The following is a 25,625-nucleotide window of genomic DNA, read 5'->3' on the forward strand; positions in this document are numbered from 1 at the left end:
ATCAGCCGAATCAGCTCTTCCCTCATACATTAGCCACGACATTCGACTTTAGTAATGACAGTAACAGAAGGACTCAGCTTCAAAATTTCTCTCCTTTCATTCACAATATTTCTCCAATTTACCTGGCTTTGGCGCTTCTTGTGGGTGTTCAGTTGAACTAATTCGGACCGGAAAAAAAAAAAAGTACCGTTGGTGATGAAAGCAGTTCCCTGCAGCTGCTTTCCTGGGAAACGGTTCCCTCAGAACAGCCGCAGCTCCCAGGCTTCACACCTCACTTCCCCAAATTTGCTGAATTTAGCACTAGCTGGCTTGGTACGAAAACACTCAGAGCTCGAAGGCATGTGGGTGAGCACACATCCTCCTGGGCAGTCTTCTTCTGAATGCGCCCAGAGCAACTGCTGCCGGTCTATTTGGTGTATTCTACTCGTAAACACATCCTCATGGCATTTACAAAAATCGAGTAGAGGTTTGCCAGTGTGCAAACATTCAAGTTCCTTTGTGATTTTGGTTTGAGTCAAGTAGGTGATGAAGTAATGAATTCCTATGACATTCTGGATTAATTATTACTGCTTCTTCCCTGTTTCGCAGTGTTAATATCCATGACATAAAATATCCATGATATATGTAATATTATATGAGGGTATCATATAACCAGGAAAACACTCTTCACTTAAATGAGCTTATGGTTCATTTATTATCAAGGTCATTTATTTATAAGAAGGATCTTGCCAACTCACAACTCTGGCCAGAGTGGGATTGGTAACCAAACGCCTGTAAGTGCATATTAAATTGCATTTTGCATAACGGTGGCAGTGAGCTGATGCTGCTGAATTATAGCACGGCATCTTTAAAACACCATCATGCTACACAGATCTGGGTGCCCGTGACCGCTGCCAGGACCAGAGGACATCAGCTTTCAAGAGTGTCCTCCTGTTTGGGCACATGGCCTGCCACTATATCTGATAGGATGCCATCTGTTCATCCTGATGCCGTTCTCGCGGGTAACTGGGTTAAAACCACGAGACACTGAAAAACAGTCACACTGCCTGCTCTGTGTGTAGTTGAGTGGCTATTTCTATCAGGGACTTTTCATTTCACAGGCTAGCCATTAAGATGTGTGTGTGTGGGGGGGGCCATGTTTTAAGTGGCAAATACTTCTCTACAACTGTTATGCAATATATACAATGACTGAATATTATGGTATTTCTCATTAAAAGAATACATGTCAAAGTTCTGTGGCTAAGAGTGTTGCCACAGAGTTTAATTGCCAAGGGTTGAATCCCAGCCCCACCTATTTCTACCTTGGTGAATCTGAGCAAGTTACCAGAGGTATTGGGAAGATTGATTTAATGAACTAATCCAAGAAAAGAATCAAATATAGTACTTGGCATATACTAATACCTCAATATATATCAGTTACTATTATCAATAATAGCCTTAATTTGATATTAATCTCAAATTGGTACAATGCAGTCTGAGAATCAACATTTATTACCCTTTGGATGGACTGTGCTATCTAGACACATTACAAGATGAATCCAACGTCTCAAATGAGCTTCATTTGATTTTAAACATCACCCATATCCATATTTTAACAGTGACCCATTTTTAAGCCTTTCCAGTGACGTCTCACGCAGTGTTTGTGACTGTATGTCATTTCCTGAAACGCTGGGAACCAAAATGCCACTGACAAGCCCACAGAACGCTGCTGCAGCCTCACAGAAAGCGGAGCTGACGCTCACAGAAGTTCCATCTCATGACTCGTTTAAACCTAAATTCCAAACCATAAGTCATCCTCGAAATGCTAAAAACAGTTTGTGGAGTGAGTATGGGGACAATGAATCCCCGGCAGGTCCATTGTTTTCCACAGTGCAGGTTCGGCCTTAGCACTCGCAAAGCCTTCCAGCCTGCGCTTCATGAGACAGTGAAGTGCAGGCTACGGCTCATGTGAACAGGAAAGGTGGACTTAGAAGGAAAAGAGGGTCGAAAAGGGTAGCGTGCGGACTGGAGATAGGAACTTAAACTCCTCCGCTGGGTGACAGTACATTTAACTGTGACCTGGGGACACTGCCGCTGGCTGAGGGAGCCCTTTCGGTTCCCACCGACTGCCTACGAACAACTTCGCTCACTCAGCGAAGTATTGGCCACGCTCACTACACTCACCCACCATAGTGTTTGTGATTTTTGTGTAATGATTCGCCTCCTGGGAATGCTGGTGTTCAGTATTATGAAGTGAGTTCACAGGGAGAAACAATCACAAAAAATTACATGCAAAGCATAACAAAGGGCAGGATTATTACACTAAAGTCAGTCTTTACTATACAACTTGGAAACACTCAAAGTGTTTTTTAAGCACAAATTCTCTGAAAATTCTCTATGAGAGTAACCATATGCTAAGTTAATGATACAAACTAGATTACGGAACAGATCTTCACAGATTTCTCAGACGGTACCTGATGTATTCACGTCAGACAAAAACCAATCATCCATGATGGGGGAGGGGCTACACTACTTAGGATGAGAAAAGTTGATTAAAGAGGATTTGTTAAGAAAAAACTAACCTGATGCAAAATTTTAAAATAGTTTTTAAATCACTATTTTTTTAATTTTTTTCAATTTTCAGTCAATTCAAATCTAGTATTTGACCATACCTTTTTTGAAGATACGTGTATATCACTTATGCACCAGAAAATAAATAAGAATCTTCTCCCTGAATTTCATAGAACTCATGCATACCACAGTTGTTCATTTTTAAACAGTTATAGTTTGAAAAAATCATGATAGAGTGGCATTAAAAAAGTAAAATATGTCTTACCTCTTCCCACTGATGTATGTATCTTATCAGTCTTGAAAGTCGTAACAAACGCAAGAGACTGAGAATTTTTGTAAACCTCACAATGCGAAGTGCCCTGGCCGTCTTGTAAACTTCTGAATCCATTCCTTTTTCTACAATGAGAAAGATATAATCCACTGGGATGGATGAGATGAAGTCAACCACAAACCAGCTTTTTAAATAATTCATCTTGATCACTTTAGGGTCCAGGATGATTTCAGAGCTGTCCTCATTGACAGTTCCCGTCCTAAAGTTCATGATCAGGTCCAAGAGGAACACGGTGTCTGACGCCACGTTGAAAATAATCCAGGGCGTGGTTGTTTGTTCTGTGAAGAACGTGATGCCAACGGGTATGATGACCAGATTTCCAACCATCATTATAAGCATTATTAAATCCCAATAAAACCTACAAGAAATGTATTTTAAAAATCAGATTTTAAGATACAGATAATAACCAAACCATTCTTTCTCTCACCATAAAAATGCTTATTACTGGTTTATTGTTAAATAAATGAGTATAAAACCAAAATGTTGGTTTTATAAGTAAGGTAACTAATTCTGTCAATGGAGACAAATTTAAATCTAAGTAAAATTAACATTCTCCTAAAGCAAGCTACTATAATTATAGAATTCTAAAAATTGTTTGATATCATGTTATAGAAATAAATTCAAAACACCCATAACCCTTTTATTTGGTGAAGAAGTAAAAACACCTTCCCCTATAGTTTGCGTAGAAATTTGGGAGAAATACAAAATCAGAATATCTACCTTAAAAAAAAAAGAACTGCTTTTGGAAAGATTATTTAGAAGTGCTTTGAAGTACTTTACATCAAATTACCAGTCACAGATCAGAATAAACCGTGATAAACAGTGCAAAGTAGAAGTACCACCACTGCACCTGTATGTCTAGGAGATCAGACCAAACACGGGCTCCAGAACAGCGCACCGCTGCACGGTACTCCAACGATTTGTGGTCCTCTCTTCTTTAGACTAAACTAGGAAAACGATTTTTATACTGAATCTAAAAGTAACTTAAGAGACTCTACTCTAGATTTGAAACTAGAGTTTCTGATTGCTAACTACCTTTTAAAAATATTCTTAACTCACCTTATATCTCATCTTATATTATCTCACCTTATATTCCTCCTGGGATAAAACCAGGAACTTCCAGGTTATTCCAAGTTAATATATTATAACTAAACTCTTCAGAAATGATTATGTTATTTTCATCTGGATTCTTTCAAAGTCTATTGACACTATACACAGACTACTTATACTTGTGACAGTATCTACTTATAACATGGAAGAAACAAACTGGCTAATACAACTCCGTAACAGTGAAAAGCCTGGAAGCATGAGTTACTTTACCCTGGCCATACATGTCCCCCTTTGGAAGTTCTGTTGCATAAATGACATATACTTTATGATAGAAACTTCTGTTAACCAAGATATTTTTATGGAACATGAAATGTCCTTCTTAGGCTATATGGGCTACATTTCGGGAAGGCTTTCATTTTCGTAACCCTATCAAAGTTACCAGCATCCCTAACTATGAACGGCCCCAGGATAAAAGTACAAGTGGGACAAAGTACTATAAAAGGCACTCTCTCCCTTTGTCCCCACCCATCCCCAAGACACAGTAAAAGGTAAATGTTTGTCATTTTGAAGGTCCCACCAGTCTTCCTGTCAAAACGCAGCTATGCATTTACGGACAATCATACCCATGTCAATCATACACCATGCACTGGCTCAAGGCTAACTTTTCTTTTTCTCCTCTCAGTGAAAACCTGCAGAATGTGCCACTAAATACACGAAGGACAAAGGGCAGATGTGGGTGAGACACAGTATAGTAACAGCTACTTCACAAAGAAGTGACGTCATTGAACCCAAAGTGACACCGTGCGTGCTCTGCACATCTGCACTTGTGCACACACTCTCACCAGTCTTTTCTGTGGGCTCCTCTCCCTGCCCCGCCCGGGAGCCAGCAGGCCCCTGGGAGTCATGCACGGCCTTTTCATCTCCACTCCACCCAGGCTCTCTGGGGTACAATACACACTCATCCATGTCTTCCAGGAATACCCTGTAACTGATGACTCTGCAAGACTTACCTCCGGTCCATTCCTCCTGTAAACCTCCTAATCCTCACAGCCAGCAGTCCATCAAGGGTCCCTCACACATCTCACATTCCTGTTCAACAGCATGGCCTACCTCCAACCCACCGCCTCGCCTCCCACAGGTACTCCTCAGGTGCTCGCTGTCATGGGAAGGAACAACTCCATTCCTGCTGTACAAGCCAGAAACCTTGGAGCCATCCTCCATAAGTCCTGGCCCTAAATCTACTCAGTCTCACACTCAATCAGTCACCAAGCCTGTTGGATTCTCACACCTAAAGGCAAGGTACACCCATCCATTTGCCCTTATCATTCCCACTGCAGCTGTCTTCAACCAGAAATCTGAAGAGGAGTTATTTAACTTCTCTAACTTTTCTCTTCTGTAAAATGAAGCTCATCACAAAACCAAATGTGCAGAGTTTTACAAGTTAAATAAAATAATAGATACAAATCACAGATCCTAGCATATACTGAACTGTGGACACAATGTTGGTGGCTTATTTAGTATTTTACCTTTCCTTACTAAAAAAAAAAAAACCATTTTCATGGGGAGCAACCAGGAGCCCATTGAAAACTGCTCACTTTTACAGACACCTGTGTATTTCTGTCATTAAGATAGAAGCTATTTTTAAGGAAAAATCATATTCTATACATCTTGGTCAACAGAAATTAAAAGGATAAAATGTCATCCAAGCTTTATTTTCCCAATAAGTTTTTGGGAAAAAAACACACCACAGCTTTTTATCACTGGTATTTAATATGATCTGAAGCCATTAGTATATTGATATCAATATGAAGCTCCATTAATCCTTATCATTTCCTTTGACGTATCATTGACTCTATTTTACAGACATAAAGAAAGGTCTTGTAATAAACTTTGCTTAACACTACACTTTAGTTAACACAGATTCATTCTCTGCTCGTCAAGATACTACATGACATCGTCTATACGTGGAGCCCTAATGAAGAAAACCAACAAACGAGGAAAATAGAACCAGAGATATGGAAATAAGGAGCGAATTGACAGTGACCAGAGGGGAGGAGGAAGAGGGGTAACAGGAAAAGACGGGGAATGGTCTAGTCAAGGAACATGTATGAATGACCCACAGACACAGACATGGAGTGGGGGTTGACTGAGGGAGCAGGGTGTGGGTGGGGCAGGCGAGAGCAATGGGGAAACTGAGACAACTATAACTGAACAGCAATAAGAAGAAAAAAGAAAAGTATAGTCATCACCCACGCTAGAAGCGCGACGTCACTTCTGTTTCTTAAACAAAGCCTACGTCCCTGAGCACTGGCCTCATGAGATTCTTGCTTGCCAGCACGCCCACTCATTTCTCTTCTTGACCGTTAGCTCTGAAAACGTCCCCTTGGCCACTCACACTCTCCCCGTTCCTTATCTTCCAATTTGATCTCTCACAGATTTGATTACAGCACTGTCTTTCCTATCTATTTCCTCTTCCCGTCCCCACTGTTATCTCCCTAGTCAGGGCAAAGCTATCGATCTCCTGCTGAGAATATTTCAAGAGACCTGTCCATGGTATCTTATCTACACTGCTCCCCAGTCCCAGAGCCGGCTAACACGTCACTTACCAGGTCCAAACCATCCACAATCCTCCCGATTTAATAAAAACAAGTTACCCCGGTTGTCAAAGGACTCCTGAGCATAGCTCCCCACCCCCTTCCCACTCCCTGCTTTAACTCTTTACGGCAAGCACCTCCCGTGTGCAGCAAGAGTGTCCCTGCCCTGCACAGCCGGCCGGTGCACAGGAGTCAGAGTAGTTCCCTTCTCCCTGTGCCCTCTCCTGTTAGCACCGCTCTCCTTCAGGTCGTATTGTGCTGAAGAGTTTCTTGTTTTGTTTTGTTTTTACAACCCCAGAGCAACATCTATTTTTTGGTATGCTTCTTATTTTGTTCTTTCTTTTGTTACTAATCGCTTGTCTCAGTTTCCTCCATCATCACTGGATTTAAGTTCATTGAAGCTCAAAACTGGATCTTGTCTTCTGGTTAACCACGACGTACCATGGTTACCATGGTGTGCGGTAGATAGTATCTATAGCAGCCAATGCTGAGGAGATACATTAACTGAGTTTTTAATGGAAAGACACACTTCAGTGGGGATAGTTAAAGAAATCCTTTTTAATAAGACAAAGAACCATGAACGCAGTAAATAATGGCTTGATTTATCTTTTACATAACCCTGAACTTTGACTTATTGAGGGTTTTTATGACATGGGATACCTTAAAATAAACTAAATAAGAAACCAGATTAGGAATATGATCTTCGATTAGACAGACTGAAAACAATATAGTTTGGGATTTGACCCTGGGTTTGGCATGTCACAAAATCCCTTTCCTTCTCTTCGTCCTGCTCTGGAGAGACCGTGTTTACTCGTAAAAGATCTTGATTAGATTCTGAAGGCAGACTCGGGTTCAAATTCTAGTTCTCCCAGCTGTGTGGCTTTGGTCAAGATATGTAACTGTCACGACTGTCAATCATCCTTTACTGCTTCCTCTGCAGGAAGACTGCAATGCACGATGTGTAGCACAAAGTACACAAAGTGTAGCACACAGAACCTGTGAGAAAGCCTCTTTCCCTGCAAACCCAGCAACGCAGCGGGGCACCGACCAGAAGAGGGGTGAGTCCTAACCGTGAGGGTAGTGCAATAAGCTGGACAATCACTGTACCTGCTACTGACAGTGGATAAAGAGACAAAATAATAGTCCCACCACAGTTAATATACCACTAACAACCATGACTTTAATTACTAACCAAATAATTTTCATAGACCAGTTATTTCTGTTAAGCATCCATTTTCCCCTATCAGTTTTTAGAAGGGACCAAGTGGCACTGTGAAGATTAGTCCATGATATTAAACTGTGCAGAATTCAAAATTCTTTCTACCCACTTGCATCTTTCTAAGGCTTCCAGTAAATGGAGACAAACCCCCTTCTCCAACATGAATTCCCCCGTCCTTCCGGTCCCCGTTCCACTTGCAATTCCTGCTCCAGGCGAAATAACCTGGTGTTGGACGTTTCTAACCCGAAACCTTAAAGAGATTCAAGCAGTTGCCAGGGTTCGCTAGTGGAGGTGCTTGTCTTTAAATTTTTCTCTCTAAGTATTGAATGAAAGGTCCCACTCTCCCCTCTCTTTGGTGAAATAAACATTGCTCATTGAGTAGACCAGAGAAGAGGACTTCTGGTTAAACTCCCAAAATGTACAGGGTTTCTATGCAGCTATTTTTTTTACCCATGATTGAAGTCAAATGATGAGACAAACCTGACCTACTGCTAACCCTAAGACTCACTCCAACAAATTACATTTTTAATATCAACCATGAATTGGGCATATGTTGGTAAACTAATTTATTTATCCATATAAATAAACAAGTACCTATCTGCATTTACTTTTTAAAAAAAAATATTTTATTTATTATCTTTAGAGGGGAAGGAGGGAGGGAGAGAAATATCAATGTATGGTTGCCTCTGCCGAGGACATACAATGTGTATCGTGTGTCCCCTGCCAGGAACTGGCCTGCAACCCAGGTATGTGCCCTGACTGGGAATCGAACCACGATCTGGTTCGCAGGCCCGTGCTCAATCCACTGAGCTACACCAGCCAGGGCTTTGCATTTACTTTTTATAAAACACACAATCCTTACAACTAAGTTTCAAATTTTACTTAAAACCGATTCAATGTTCAGAAGTCCAATTAATAACCCAGTTATGAAGCACATATCTCTTGAGAAATAACACAAAGTATGTTATTTTAAATGCCATGTTCTCTTCCTAGTACAATCATGGACAATTCACCCTGCCCAGGCTCGGCAGCCAGTGCCTGGACTTGGGTCCGACCAGTTCTCAGACATCCTTCCTCGCCTTATAAACCTCACCACGTACACACACAATCTTCACACCATGGTTGATGTGACTTTCCTAGGCTGTGCAGAGCAGTTTTGTTAGTCAGTTCTGTTATTTGGTCTAAAGCCCGATGTCTCTCAAGGATAAATTCATTGTCAAGGACAGTTGGGAAGTGACAATATCAGAAAACAGACAATTCACACACAGGCAACTGGAAGTGAAAATATACTAGCTTTCATGATAGGGTAAAGCCTCACTAACATTCCCACAGTAGGAATGTTTAGTCTAACTTATAGAAAAAACAAAGTTAAGCCATAATTGAAGATAGTTAGATAATTTTCAGTAAACAGAACAGTGCAACGAATGAGAACATGAGATGGGTGAGAGGTACGTTGCGTTAGAGCTAATCTTAGTTCTAAAGGGAGCCAGCGGGACAGGAAGGTCATCCACAGCGGGTATCAGGCCCTGCACCAAGCCCCCTCCCCAGTAACCGCGCTGTTCCACGGTGTGCTAATCTTCCCACAGCCGAGAGGGGAGGCTTCTCGTGGGTCCTGCACTCTGGTCGGTGGTATTTTACCACTTTGTCCACTTCTCCTACTAGGAACTCTCCCAAGTCTTTTGTTTCTAGGACTCTGCATGTTCACCACCCCTCTCTCATACTTCCATACCAGCAGAAATTTATCTTCCTCAACCTTTACCGGACTCCCTTTTTCCTGCATTAAAGTAGGCACTTTGTGGCCATCTAACCAAACATTTCATCACTCTGTTCACAGCCTGGACTAATATGTTAATGTACGTGGTTCTCCCATCTGTCACTGGCTGAACCTCTGGGAGCAGTTATGCACTGTGAACTCCAACCTGCGTCCCCAGTGGCCTCCGAACATCCCCCTGAAACAGCCGTCTCAACAGGCAAAATCCAAACCGATGAACCTTATGTCCTCAAAATGAGTGTTCTGCTATTTTTAATTTCCGTTGTAGTGTAACTGCTTTTCTTTTTCTTTCAGCCAGCCACTGGGCATAAAACTTGAAAATTTTTCCTGACTCCTCTGTGGGTCTGGCTCTGGCATGTAACCCACCTTAGATTCCTTCTCACACAATAGCTTTCATAGTCAGCATTTTGCTCCACTGCCAGCATTCCCTCTGAAGTTTTCATTATATCATATTCTGCTTACTAATTTTCCTGGTTCTGCCTGCCCAGGCAAATGACTTCCTCCTTATATTCACCAGACTTCCCCGTTGCTTGCAAAATGAAATGCAGTCATTCACAATCCTCTGCAGTGCGTCCCACTCTTTACCTTGAAGCTCACCACTTTGCACATACCTGGCCCTCAGCTAAATTGTAAAGACCCCTTTTCAGATGCTTCGCCTTTGCCAATGCCTGATGAATATCTGAGACTTCCTTCCCCTGATACTCAAATTCAACCTTTACTCTTCCTAATACTACTTCATTGGTCAAGCACAATGCCTACCCACAACCATGTAAGAGTTTATCTCCCCCCTGCTCCAAACTCCAATCTCAATGCCTCTGTGTGATTTCAAGCATTTGCAGACACTTACTAGTGAACAGTGAATACTTTACCACAATTTCATGCAATAATAATTTGGTAAATAAGGACCACTTAATAAACAATGTCCATAAATACTATTTTTGTGCTTCTTCCTGACCAAACCATATGCCAATCTTCTTTATACTTAAATTGCCTAGCAAATAGTATACATACAGCTGATTTCCCAAAGATCAAATTTCAAATTAATCACATTTATGTTAATAAGGGTATATTACAATATTAAAAGATTTTGCAGACAATATTCTAAGATTATATACAATAAATATAATTATTTGTTCTTTTGGAAGGTTTTAGAATTAAATAGATGCAAACCCTCTTTGTTTCTCCTTGCTGGTGGAATTATGGCGCATACTTATAAAGTATTCTTATTTTCTTGCTTTAGACAACAGAAGGATGTCATTCAAGGGTATTTTCATTATGTCATTCAAATTTGCTTCAAATGCAGGCCACAACTTTCATGCTACCGAATCAGAACATGCTCACCCCTAACTGTCGTGCATGAAACACATTTCTCTAAGTCTACAGCTTTCACGGAAAGACAGAAGGAGCAGAGCGCCCTGCGGATTAAGCAGGTCTGTGCTGCGGGAGTCTACCTTTGTGACCACATACAGAGTTTTCATAAAAACAAAAACCCTTCATTTACAAAAGTTAAGTAAAAATGTAAAAAATATCTCCTAGCATTTAAATGGAGACTTAAAAATTGAAAAATGCCAATCTAAAACTGTTCCTCAGCTCCTCAGTATTTTTACTTGATTTACCAGTGAGTAACTTCCCCAAATTTTATTCTCCAGTCGTGACTCTCAGAACTTTATTCCTTAAAGGAGAGTGAAAATCCAGTCAGTATTCACATCAACGAAGATGCATTTCAGCACCATTCACTCTAGTGTAGAAATCCAATCAGCTGATGTCCATTTTTTAAACAGTTCCCAAGGACAGACTGAAAGAAACTTTACATTAGGTGATCTCACTGATAGTCTCATGACACAGACATTGAAGGCTCCTTAATCTTGAAGCTCTATTAAATGATTCTCAGTTGCTACAGGCTTTCTATTTGCTGCTAGACCTTCATCCAACCACAGAAACTTAGAAAAGAAGGGAGATGGCCAAATTCTTCCCTGTCTTAACACACAGCCAACTTAAGGCTTATCCAAGTTTGGAGATTTTAATTTCGGAATCATTCTTCCCTCACTGCTACCTTAGCCCCTCTACTTCATTGCATGTTTTCAGAGTTTATCTCTCTTGTGGCTGGTAATGAAGGTCGTTTCCCCCTCGTTTCTTCTTACTCCGCAGATCTGAACAAACCTGCATCCTCTTTATCCATTCCCAATCTGCCAACGCCACGTGGATTATTTGCCTTACTGCTGTAGATTGAGGGCGTCACGGCAGGTACAGAATCAATGTCCAAGGGCATTATTGTGCCTGTAAATCTGCAGAATATCTACATTTTCAGGGAGTTCTGGAATGTGTCAGTGTTCTCGATTTCTGTAGATAATAATTCACCTCCCTGAATATTGAAAAGGATGGCAGCCTCAGGGCAATAAAGCATAAGTAATATTTATTAGATAATAGGCACTTTATAAACATTGTCTCACTTAATACTCAAAACAATCAAAGAGGTAAGCAGCAGCATCTGAATTTAACAAGAGGGAATGGAAAGCCTTCCAGCTAAGGACACTTCTTAAACTCCTGCAAGCAGGAAAGAACCCATGACCCACATGCGCGCTTACACTCCTTCCCTCCATTCCATGCATGAATAAACGATTCCGGGGTTGAAAGTGACATTAAAGAAAAACCTTTCCCACAGGTAGTAGGGCAGCCCAGCCTCACATTCCCCGGTCGTGACCAATCACCACTGAAACGACAACGAAACTTTCACCACAGGAAGTCCAAGCCCTGCAGAGGAGCCCAATGCTGCCGCTGCTGGTAGGACTCAAAGGCTGGTCCTTGGCTCTGTACCTTCCAGTGTGGGAGAGAGGCACTGAGAGTCCCCCTGCCTCCCCAGAGAATGGACACACCCGCTCACCGTCCCAGTGCCCACGCAGCACCACGCGTCTTCCAAATCAAGGACCTGTGCCAGTGCCTACTCAAAGAGGATTTCTGAACCCTTTCTGCCTCGGCTGCAGCATGTCTCACTAGTGTATAAGCAAAAATAATGCTCTAAGGGCAAAAAAAAAAACCCATTTAGAAAGTAAGAGTGAAATTTAGTACCGCACATTTTCTCAAAATAGTTACATTGCAATCATCCCAGCCAATGTGGGTTGGCTACCTTCTCCTACCCCTGACATACCACTTATGCCCTCAAGAACTTCCACCTTTCTATGAAATGGAATACTCGTACTTAAAACGGACAAGCAGAGCACTGGAGGCATGGTCATCGATAGAAAACTGCAGGTGCCCTGAGATCCCGAAGGAGAGAAACAGTCAGTCATCTGTGTAAAGAAAGTTATACCAAAGAGACCCAGAGACACAGTTGCTGGGAGCTGTTGAGATGGCACGTGATTCACGGCACAGACATGAATTTGTCAACACGTAAAGCCTGCAGCCTGAGACTGTCATTATGCACATGAAGGAGACACAGCCTGTCCTTAGGAAAACAAAGCCTGGGGAAGACAAACAATCCAATGATGTCTTCTGGAAAGGTCGTGAGTTCTATGACAGACTAGCAGAGAGGCTGATCCCAGGACGCACTAAGAAGAGCAATGGCATCCTCCTGGGGGGAAGACAGGAGAGCAGCGCAGGGTCTCACTGGGTCGGTGAGTCGGTCCTTAACATACACTCGACAAGACCTTGCTCTGGGGCACATAGTGCCCCCACATACGTCTTTACCGGGCACTAAAATGATGCTAGGCTCAAGGCTGCCACTGGGAATGCCCGGAGAAAGACATGCAAGGCAGAGAGAAAGGAGCTAAACGCCAGGAAGAGGTAAAAGGCCTGGTGTACTTACTCTTCTAGTTAATACCTGAAACAAATCCATAGCTACATCAAGTGCTTTCTTTTTTTTTTTTTTGAAGATTGTATTTATTTATCTTTAGAGAGGAAGGGAAGGAGAGAAGGAGAGAAATATCAATGTATGGTTGCCTCTCCTGAGTGCCCTGATGGGAACTGGCCTGCAACCCAGGCATGTGCCCTGACTGGGAATCGAACCGCGATTGTGTGGTTTGCAGGCCTGCGCTCAATCCACTGAGCTACATCAGCCAGGGCAAGTGCTTTCTTTATATATATTTTAAAACATTGTTTTCCCCATGAAAATGAAGGGTCATGACTGCAGATAGCTCATAATGTGATCAGCTAAAATATCCATTGAAATTGGCATGCTCTGCTTATACTTACAAATTGTATAGAGTACCATGTTATTTGCTTCAAAATATTTTTAAAATAATCAACATCCACACGTTTAACAGTAGACAAAGTTAAAGATTATTCATTTCCATGGATTTTGAGTTGTACAAGGATAAATAGGAAGACCATTTCCATTTGTTCATGTTTTCTTCCTAAGCCAACTTCAAACCATCTTTAAACCAGTATTTAAAGACTTCAGACTTGAATTACATGGAAGTTTTCACCCACCGGCAAATGTATATTATTGGAGGAGATGAATGGGTGACATGTCAAGAAGAAAATGCTTCTGACAGAAGCTTATGTTCCCAGGTCTGTAACAAGTGTCAAGGATGTGTGGGAAAAGTAACATTTGCTGTGGAATATGCAAGAATTGAGGACCAAGTTTCCTTAGTTGTCTGAGCCGGTACAGTGACAAATTGCCAGCCACCTACAAATGAATCAAATGAGTACGAATGGCAATTCACTGTAGCCCCACAAAGAACCTGTATGTGTGTTCTGCAGAGCCGTAATGTCTTCCATCCTTTACTTCGTCATTCTGCAACATTTAGTGAACCTTTTTTTATTGGGGGGTGGGCTTCAACAGAAAAATACACCCACAATAGCCTGTTGTTCAGCGGGCAACTGAATCCCACTAATAGGTGGAAGTTAAATGCATGTGATTTTTTAAATAGACCTGTGACTTTCAGGAAATTTTAAAACTGATTACAAATTTACTCAACTCTGTACGAGGTTTTTGTGATTTGCACACTTCAGTTCATTTTTAAAAGATACGGCTTCCACCTTCAGGAAAGTGACAGGTTGAATATTTGGTTTCTTCAACAGCTAACAAAGCAAATAACAAAACCAAAAATGTAGCCCTGGCTGGTGTAGCTCAGTGGATAGAGCACGGGCCTGCGAACCAGACGATCGCGGTTCGATTCCCAGTCAGGGCACATGCCTGGGTTGCAGGCCAGTTTCCGGCAGGGGCCAGTTCCCTGCAGGGGATGCATGAGAAGCAACCATACATTGATGTTTCCTCCTCTCTCCTTCCCTTCCCCTCTAAAGATAAATAAATAAAAATATTTTTTAAAAAAAACCAAAAATGTGTGAGGAAATAAAATCTCTGACTTTTCTGGGTACCAGAGAGATAATTGGGGGAAAAATGTAGGGATTCAAGAACTGATCTTATGTATGTGTCAAATACAGCAATGTTTGAAATAATTACTTTGTTGTGTTTTGACATTACTAACTAAATGGGGAAAAATAGATAGATAGATAGATAGATAGAGTCATTATTTCAAAAACCCATATGGTGTTATAGAATAACCTAAAAGATTAAAAGAGAAATATCAACCTCTAGAATGTTTATGAGAATGAAGTCATGCCAAAACTATCAGCAATTTTACATTGATGTAAATGTTTTCATTCCTACCAATCTCTACGACCTCTCCTCGCACTAATCCTCAACCGGATCACAGAGCTTCGGGCAGGCTAATCCAATTGCACCTCCAGTGCACATCTTTCCTTGATTTCTTCTGCACAACTGCTCCCGGCGCATACTTGCAATACATGCCACCCCATTCCCCCTTCTTTCCCTTCTTCATCTTCAGGTGGACCAGCAACCACTCTAGCACATGGCCCGGGGTCTCTGACCCACAGTCAGTCCTTTCTCCTCACCACTTTGGTGGCACATGGACCTCTGAATGTGTTAAGCCTAACCGAGGTGTAAGCAGTGGCATCTCCAAAATACCTTTTTGGATGGAGCTGGGCGGGAGCCGCAAAACTGATCATGTGGGAGAGGAATTTAGGGAGATTTCAAGTAAAACTATTTCATTAGCCAGAACTTGGCTTTTGCTTACAGTTTTAATTTTTGGTCAATAAAAAGGGTCAGCATGTCCTAAAGACCCTTACTCACACTGCATACACAGTGTAGAAGGACATTTGGGTGGTGTAACTCTATCCTTCAGTATTTGATGGAGGACAATGACCCCGTCTTGTCCTTCTACTGCTTTTAAGAAAATCTGCAACAGCACTACACACATCGCAAGCCCCAGAGAAGAGTCCATAGACTGCATGGAGAAAGGAGCTCCAGATAGGGCCAGGAAATCAGTTACATGCCCTAAGTACCTTGGCTTTTCTTCATGCACACATACACACACACACATACAAACGCTGTGAATTTTAAATGCACATGGACAATTTTTTCAGGCCTATTTCTCCAACTGCAGGGTCTGTACCACCATCAGGAACCACGCCTATTTCTGCTTCCCACTATACCCCCACTGTCAAACACAGTGCCTGCATCTAAACTCCCTAAACGTCTACTGAATCGATAAAGAAATAAAAGCTCAGTTCTATCATCTCAGTCTTTAAGAATCTGTCACTTGAATCTTCTTCTGTTTGGGGCGACTTAAGGTCATGAAAATGTGGTCAAGCCAGAAGATGTCCAGACAAGAATAGGAGAAAAGATCATTAAAGACATGGAAATCCTAACTTGTGGGGAAAGACTGGGAAAGCTGAATACAGAAAACCTGTCTAGATTAAAACTCTGAAGAGATGTAAACAGATTCCACACATTCTTAAAAGTAAACAAGGGCTAGTTCAGCCAGCACAGTGAGAAGGTGGAGGAGGAGTCAGAAAGCCCACGTGGGCTGGAAACCGTAATGGCTTCCAAGAACTGAGCCTCAAAGGGTGTAGAGAGAAGACTTAGAGAGAGACTTTTCAAATGTCATGAGCCCCTGGGGTTACCTAGTGGTATGTCTTGATACCAACCCAGGGACTGTTTGGCCTACAACTGTCCAGAGGCCCACGCTGTTCCCGGCGAGGGGGAAGTGCCATTCTCATATTGCTTCCAGAAAAACAAACGTCCAAGGGAAAACTGTTTCTTTTGTACCCATTTGTCTTGTATTACTCCTCCTTTGGATAAAAATTACATATCAGCAAACCCCTTCACACTGAAAACTATTGTGCTTTCAAAACCACTGCAGGAAAAAACCAGTGACTTGGGGCGTTTTACCCCTAGCACACGGCCAGCTACACTGCAGGCTCTGGAAAAAGATTAGCAGAGACTGATGCAGTTAACAAACATGGAACACATTGCATTGTAAAATGTGCACACACAGAAAATCACACGTAAGAGCAATACAGAAAGTTCTGTAAGTTACTGGCCCAAACATTCTAAGACACGCTGATGTATAGCTTGATGAAATTCTAAAAATAAATACAACTGATACTAGTAAGAAGAAGCAACTCTCCCGCTCTGTTTTGCTATCTTTCAACTCGGTCGTCAAACTACTGGTATACTCTAAAAGCTTATTAGTAGCTATCCAGCAGCTTTAGCATTCATAAAGTACTTCCACAGTAATCATTCTCATGATATTTTTTCCACAGTTCTGTGAGAAATACCCAATATTTCACTAGCTTTTTGTTTACAAATGAGATGCTTGGATGAAGCAATGATATGGGACTTGGCCAGATCATTGGCCAAGTTTAGTTGGTTACTTAGTGGAACCTGAGACCGCAAGTCAGGTTTCCTAGTAACTAACCCAGGATTCTTCCCATTCTAATGCCATGCATTACACTTATTTTAATTTGTTTTTATTTGTATTTCACACACATACACAAATATGTTTGTGCCACAGCCATAGCACAATTTTCCTTAAATGCAGAGGAATGGCATGGTTGAAAATAATTAGTATTAATTAACAAAACAGCCACAAATGCAAAATTATATATTTATCTCTGGCTCCACTCCAAATATCTACTACAGAAAATGCATAAATATCCTGAATGGTGGAGCCATAATTTGGACTAGATAATAACCCACTCATTAAACTCCAATCATTTTGGATATTAACATACAATGGAGCATTCTATTGCATAACAGGAGAGTTATTTAATAAACGTAACATTGGCATTTTGTTTAATATTTTCCAACTTAATTGCTCTTTCTTTTAAACTAATTTTATAGAAAAATGATAGTTATGCATTTAAGCCAAAATACTGGTCTGCTGTTACTGTTTTCTGTCATAGTTGTGTTTATTATTGACCAGATTTCTTGGTGTTAGGAAAATAATAAGAATAATTGTGGCATGGTGGAAAGAAGAGTAGACTGGACGCAGAGTCTGACCTTCCAACAGTCAGTGCGGTCTACACCGTGTATCCACGAGACGTCCCCCAACCCGGGGCCTCCACCTTTTCCTTGCAGAAAGTGAACCTAAAAAGGCACCAACAATCTCCTCAAATCTAAGAGTTTTATTCTGTAGAGTTTGTGTATCAGAACAAGAAACTGAGAGAATGAAGCAATTTTAAAGAAATTTAAAATGAAACTAACTTGGGAAAGGCAGCAAAGAGATGGTAAAGAACTTCGTACAGGCCCCCTAGGTAAGACGTATGAGCTTCTGGTTTTCAGGAGAAGGAAGTGGAAGGAATCAAATCAAGCTCCCATGTCTTATGCCAGAGAAACTAGAAACTGGTTATCTGACCATTTTGGGGAATAGATGTGGGAAGATTACAAATTCAACTTTGGGGATAATGAGTTTAATATGCTTCACTTTCCCATGACAGAAGGCTGTCGGAACCATAATATTCTGAAAGTTAGGAGCCATGCCGGAACCCGAGGAAACAAGGGTAGGAGTCAGTGTATAGATTTGAAAACTGAAACCAGGGGAAACATAAGTCCTCTGGGGAAAAACTGTAGACAGAAAGGGGGAAAGGGCCAAAGTGATGATCATGAGCCAAGTCCACTGTCGGGCCACAGGAACGTAAACCAGGAAATGAGACAGAGATGGAAACCTCTGAGAAGAGACAGGGCCTTGACAGGGTAAGAGTTTAGTTTTTCTAAAATGAAAATTGATTATTTCATTAGATTCACTTAAGAAAGAAATGCATGTCTGCCTGAGTCTGTCATTAGGCCAGATTTCAACATCCCAAGCCAAGGAGGGACAAGTCATCATTCAATTATATTCATCAGCATGAAATGCTATGTTCAAATAATGTCTCTAAATATAGTATTGGTAGTGGCATAACCATTTCAATCCAACAAAATTTTATTTCATTTCAATAAAATGTTTGGTCTTTTATACTTGGCAAAACACCATGACAAGTGCAAATAAGATGTAAGAAAGTGACAAAAATACAAGGTACAACATGACCAATTTGGATGGCAATTAACAGAACATGAACAAAGCACTTCGGAAATTCAGGAGAGAGAAACTACGGCAGTCAGCTTGGGAGACTGGAGGAAGCGGCAGTGGGGATGGGGCTGATCCAGGGATTCTGATGGAGAAAGGTGATCTTGAGGCTGGAGAGAGCACTTCAGATGGGGAAGAAGTGCATTAGGAAAGACCCAGAGGGAGTTAGACACAAAGACTGCAGCTTCAGCATCTCACTTAGTCCTGGCAGATAGATAGCAGGTGCTCTAAATATATTTGTATTGATGAATGATTACATGAATGGATTAGCACACAGGCTAATTGACCACATGAAGACTGTAGGTGTGGGTTTAGGCATCATGCGAGTCGAAATGATGAGCATTGAGTGTAAGGGGGGAAATGAATAAAGGTGAACGACAGAGAGAAAGCTCAAGGTCAGAGAAGCACAGGTAAAAGTAGGGAAGGGCAGAAGAAATGAGGCTCAAGATTGGAGAAATAGAATGGTGGGGAATACATTTTTTGGAGCAAAGAGAGGTCAGCATTACAAAAGCAATGGCGGCACAGCAGTAGGAAGAACACACTGCAAGTTGTCCCTCCTTGTATTGATTCGGATAACTGGCATCCCCACGTCCCTCTGTGATTAGGGTGAGGGGAGGCGCCTGTTTGTTTCCTACCTTGCAAGACTAGGAGAAATCTGAGCATCATTTAAAGCTGATTATATAGAAACTATTAATAAAAATTAATAAGAAGAGGTTTATTTTAAAGATGTACTTACTTTTAGAGAGGAAGGGAAGGAGAAAGAGATGGAGAGAAACATTAATGTGTGGTTGCCTCTCGCATGCTCCCTACTGGAGACCTGGCCCGCAACTCAGGCTCATGCCCTGACTGGGAATAGAACCTACAACCCTTTGGCTTGCAGGCCAGTGCTCAACCCACTAAGCCACAGCAGCCGGTCATAAAGAGGCTTTTTAGAACCATGGAAAATGTAATTGTAGATGAGTGGGAAAATGCGACATTAAACCAAAGTGGAAAAATTTGGTTTTGAATCATGTCAATTGAAATGTGATACATTTGATTGACATAAACTGAAGATAAAGTAGGAAAGGCAAATTTATCAATACAAAGATAAAAAACAAAAACACTTTTAATATTCAAATTATGCTTATTGAAGTTTTTTTTTCCTGAAAAAATTAAAATATTCTAAAACCCAACACATTCCATGTATTTCTGAGTTAAATAATGGAAACTAGGGAAGAATTTTAATTCCTAGCATAAGCCCCTGGCTTCTTTAAAATATTGCTCCCAAAGAAGTTTATAAACACAGGAGTGCATTTTATTTAAGGGGTATAAGCATTAGTCTTCAAGATGAGGCTGCTAATAGGAAATGATTTTCCATCAGATTATAGTGTAACTGGGCCGTTCATGTTCATTGGGTAAGTTTGTTAAGCCCTCAGGCCCCCATGCTGCTGAAATTGAGGAAGCCTCCATCTCTGATGTCGTAACTTACAAACATCAATATCTCGCAAGTTTCACCTACATCAAGCATAAGCTCTATTACCTTAGGATTTATTTACTGAGAAAAACATCTTTTTTTTCAGAAAATGATTAATTCTCCTTTGAATGCATGCTTTTCTCTGGGATACCCATGTATTCAGACTATTCTACAATGCAATAGATTACAGTGCATGTATCCATAATAAGACCTCCTCCAAAACTCAATGTTTATTGAAAAAATGCTAACTAAACAGCATATGACAAAACAAAATCAAATAAATATCCCAAATCTCAATTACTTTACAACAGTAGCTTTTATATACAGGATGAAGCAAAAATAGGTTTATAGTTGGGAATACACAAAACACAGTTTATTCTTGTATTATTATTTCTTAATTATCGTATTAGTTTCCATGAGAAGTTTCCGTACAACTGTATACCTACTTTTTCCCCACCACGTATATTACCAGCCCAGTTCGGAACAAAAGGGCTGAATAGTATCAAGTAACTAAAAACCAGTTAGGGACGTAAGTCAAAATGTCTGACTAGAGTAAGTAGATTTATTTTGCTTGAAAGTACCTGCTTCTAGATTATTTGTTTAGAACAGAAGGTTGCCATACTAAACAAATATGAAATACAAATGATGTCATAAAAAAATAAAGAAAAAGCATATGATAAAGACACAATTTTTAACTAGGCCTGTAGCTTTGGCTATAATCTCTGAGTCTCTGGTCACTAAAAGATTGTTCTGATTATCTTTAAAAAATAAAAATTGTTTCAGAACATTTTTAAATTCAGTGAAAACCACAAAGATAGGAAAGAGTTCTTACTCCAGACCCAGTTTCTCCTTTATGTACATCTTACACTGGTCATAAGTAATGAATCAATTATTGACACATTATCTGAAGTCCATACTTTATTCAGATGTCCCTATTTTTTTTACCCAATGTCCTTTTCCTGTCCCAGGATTTTACCCAGGGTCTTACCCAGGGTCCTACCCAGGATACCACATTACTGTTCAGTTGCCACGTCTTAGCCCCTCCTTGGTTGTGACATCTTGTCACACTGCTCTTGATTTTGATACCTTGGCATTTTGCAGATGTATGAGTCACGTATCTTATGAAACACCCCTCAAAATTTGGATGTGTCTGATGTTTTTCCTATGATTACCCTGGGGTTATCAGTTCAGGGGAGGGGGACCCCAGAGACAGAGGTCACATCATGTCAAGAGTCCATAACCAGCCACAGGACTGCTCGAGATAATCCTGATCACTCAGCTGTTGGTCAGCTTTCTCGGCTGTGACGCTGGTCCTATTCCCACTTTCTCTGAAAGGAGTCACCACTGACAGTCCGCAATTAAAGAACCAGGAGTCACGATGCTCCTCCTTAAATGATAAGGAGCTTAAATTATTGGAAATTCTTTGACAGGGACATTTTCCTCTTTTCCATTTATTTATTGACTCATTTATTTACACCCGTGGGGACTCATGGATACTTATTTTGTACTCTGGGTTATAATTCAATACTATTTTATTCGGCTGCACAATTTGTTCCATCTTGGGTCACTTGGAGCGTCTTAGGTTATCTCTTCAAATTCCACCCAAGCATCCCCAGTCATTAGGAGCTTTTCAAGTAGCACGATTCATTGCTTATATCAGCATCACAAGTTCGGGGTTAGAGGTGACAGGGAAATGTGTTTGTCTTCAAATAAAGTTTTCTATAGCTACGAGAAACTGATAAAACGTCCTAAAATAGGCCCCTCAGCAACCGTCACCAACTTGGCCTTATGCTCTCTACCGGGAGACACAGCAAAATCATCCTAGTGCTTCTGTTTAATTACTCACAATTCAAACATGAACACATATGTTGCCCCAAATTATTTGCCATCATTTATTTTCACATTATAAGTGACTTTTCTTTTAGAGCTTAAGGCAAATAAAGTTTCTTCTTTGATGAAACAATGAATTAAGACACTTAAATAATAAATGAAAACCTTTAGGTATAGTACCAAGCTTTCCATGAGAAAAGCTTTCCACTTGGTTATGATTTAAATTTTAACATTAAATTGGTAACTTTCATTGACTTTTAGTCTATACATATGCACAAATTTACCTGAAATTAAGCTGCTTGTTATGAATTATGTAAATAAGCTCTTTGGGATAAATACCAAAAAATTACAAATATCTCCAGTGAGAATTTAATCATATAAAACTACTTTAGGAGAAGAGCTCAGAAGTCTGTATTTTTTCAACACCACAGAATTCTCTAAGAAGGCAATTATTAAAACCATGTAATAAAAGAACAATGAGTAAGAAGAGGATAACATAGATTGTACAAACAATATACTTCATTGAATATCTTCTATCTACATGATTTATGGAATTTGTTCATGATTTAATCTTGTGTTATGATCTTTAACAGATGATTGTCAGGATGCGAGAATATTTTGTGACTTGTACCAAGAATAATAGCAAGGCATTTTATTAGATATAATTTAAATCTTGTGTCCTCTTCTACCTCCTAGAATTAATTTAACATTATATAAGTGTATTTTAGTCATTCTCTATAAATCATGAAATGATGTTAAGAACCGACATAATTTTTTAATGTCATGAAAGCTGAATGTTTCCTGAATACATCTCAGTGCACGGCTAAACACGTTCGTGGGACATACAATAAGTACAGAATGGCTGCACTTTCAGTGAGAGAAGCATGGCTACAGCAGCACCTGGTATATGCTGTAGTAGGAGGCACATAACTGCAGAATTGCCGAGCAAGGATTACTCCTTAGAAGACACAAATAATGGTAACATACTTTCCTGGAAGATATAATTAGATAACTTTTCTGGAAGCAGTATTCTCATTACTGTTCTGAATCGTGTAACACCGACATGGGGAGAGACACACTGCCACATACTCCCAGAAAATCTGCAGCGCCCCTCTGCTATTGAGTCTGATGTTAGCTTTGCTCCTGACTCAGATATGGCAGGAAGGCGACTTTTGTCCCTTAATACATCTTAGGCCAGCCGAGCCCTACTCCTCACTCTATCTGCTAGTCGCATGGTTGATGGCTCTTACCCATTCATTCAAACACTTTTTTAGTGACCCCCTTTCCAAACACACTACGTCTCACGGTGGATCACCTGGAGGGCTCATTCTCTAGCCTTTCATTGCAACACCTTGATCCTTCATTGAATAAGCGCACCCACCAGCCCCACCCACCAGCCACACCAGCCGGGTGGATCTATGGTAGAATGCAAAGTCTCTGCACACTCAGAGCCCCCGAACTGTTCCTGAAAAAACCACTCCACCACACCAAGACAGCCCGGCATGTTTACGTTCCTCAACCTCAGCCTCGTTTGTCATACTCAGGTGCACCTTTGGCCCTTTCCCTGGGTCATGCCGAAGTACTCACTCAGCCTTTCCTTCAATGAGAGCCACGTAAACCTACTGTGATAGCGAGTCGTGACATAAGGATTTCTGAACGCAGTAATACCCTGGGTTGGGGGGGGGAGCATGCGGTTGTCAGACCTCAGAAATCAGAGGTGTGATCTCAGAGGCTTAACAGAGTGCAGTTTACAGAGACTCTCTCAGACCCCTGCCACGCAGTACTTCGTACATTGTTTCTTGCCTCTCTTAGCTACATTTTCTCAGTAGATTCAAATTCTGACAATAACCCTCTGAAAATTTCCCAAGCAACTGTAATCCCTTATCATCTGACAGACTCCAATCTAGAAGCCGTGTACTATGCAGCATTCATGTGGTGGCCAATTATAACCCAATGGCGCTGACCTTTCTGTATAACAACTGTAGCTACCATCAGTCATGTCTGCAGCTGAAGCCACACAGTTTCTTCGCACTCCTACCATGTCTCAATGCCTACATTAAGAGTGCAGAGCTCTCCATTGATATATGCACTCCATAGTCTGCTCATTTGGTAAGTAAGCATCACAATTAGAAGAATAATGAAAAACATAATAAAATTAAAATTATTTTTAGGAAGTGGAATTGTGTTCACTAGTTCTTCTATTTTCTGGAATATGAAACTTCGGTAAAAATCAAAAGAAATCTTTATAGTTTTATTTCCATTTTATTTGCTTTCCTGGATAAGAACATTTCAATTTTCAAAATTCACTCTTAACTCCTTACCATCAAATATTTAGCTTTTTTGAAAAAACAAATCAGCATTTGGAATAATTAAGTTTTGATGTGTTGGATCCAGCCCAACAGGACGAACTAGGAATTGGAAAGGAAGCTCCCAGAAAACTGCAGCCCATGTTCAGTTCCTGAGGCCCCACTTCCCACTCAAGACGATCGCTACCTAACTCAGGTTCTCACAGACAGGACACAGGTATAGAAATTCTAACAGTTGGACATGGTTACAAAGTCAAGAAAAAGCCCGAGTCACTAAATCAGATTATGACTGAATTCCTCTGGGACAAAGGAGAGTGGTTAAGATCTTGGGCTCTAAGCCAGATCCCCAGGTTCAAATCCCAGCTTCTCCACTTAGAAGCTGTCTGACAACTTAACCGCTCCATACTCTGGTTTTCTAAACTGACAAAGGACACAAGTAGTGCTGGCTGTGAGGTGCTGTAAAAACTCAATGAGATAATATAAAGGAACTTCGAAGGTGTCTGGCACTTAGAACTTAGCAGGTAATATTGCATCTGACCATCTTTTGTAGAATAAGCCACTGACTGTTGGTTTTACCATGTGTAACCAGTTACAACATTTTAATAGTAATTCTTACCCCACTACATTAATGTAAAAATAACTGTAATAACTGTGACAGATAATGCCTACAATTTTGATTTACTGTAGACATTTAAGTCAGCATAGTAGCATGCTTTTCAATGAAAACAATGGATAATATTTCTAGGCACACAAATTGCATGTCTTGTAAATTTTAGTCTATCTTAGATAAAGTAGACCCACTTTGTGTTTCATTATTGATTATGAGAAGAATTTGAGATTGTGGGGGCATTCAGCTTATTTAAATACTTAATGAGAGAAATTTTAAAATGTAAAGTTCCTCTATATGTGTGTGTGTGTGTATACTAGTTCCTGAGTGCATGCACACACACACACACACACACACACGCACATAAAAAAATCACAGTTACTGAAATTTATGTTCCAGGAAGAAATCCTACTTTCAAATGTCACCAGCTTCAGAATACCGCCTGCCACGGCCTCCTAGTCATTAAATATTTGCAGCAATGTGCTCGATTCCAGAACTGTCTCCTGACTGTTTGCAGGCAGTGAACTGTCACATAATTAGGGCGGA

General features: G+C 40.7%; 1 protein-coding gene across 1 annotated transcript in view; it reads right to left on the bottom strand.

Moving 5' to 3' along the window:
* The window catches only part of HCN1 (hyperpolarization activated cyclic nucleotide gated potassium channel 1), a 303,766-nt gene that overhangs the window by 262,335 nt on the left and 15,806 nt on the right, over positions 1–25,625 (bottom strand). The window contains exon 2 of the mRNA XM_037038480.1: positions 2,816–3,239. Within this exon, the coding sequence (XP_036894375.1) occupies positions 2,816–3,239 (424 nt within the window). The remainder of the gene's footprint in view (positions 1–2,815; positions 3,240–25,625) is intronic.

Source organism: Sturnira hondurensis, unplaced genomic scaffold (genome assembly GCF_014824575.4).
Source record: "Sturnira hondurensis isolate 20B ecotype Veracruz unplaced genomic scaffold, ASM1482457v3 Scaffold0024400, whole genome shotgun sequence".
NCBI classification, from domain to species: Eukaryota; Metazoa; Chordata; class Mammalia; order Chiroptera; family Phyllostomidae; genus Sturnira; species Sturnira hondurensis.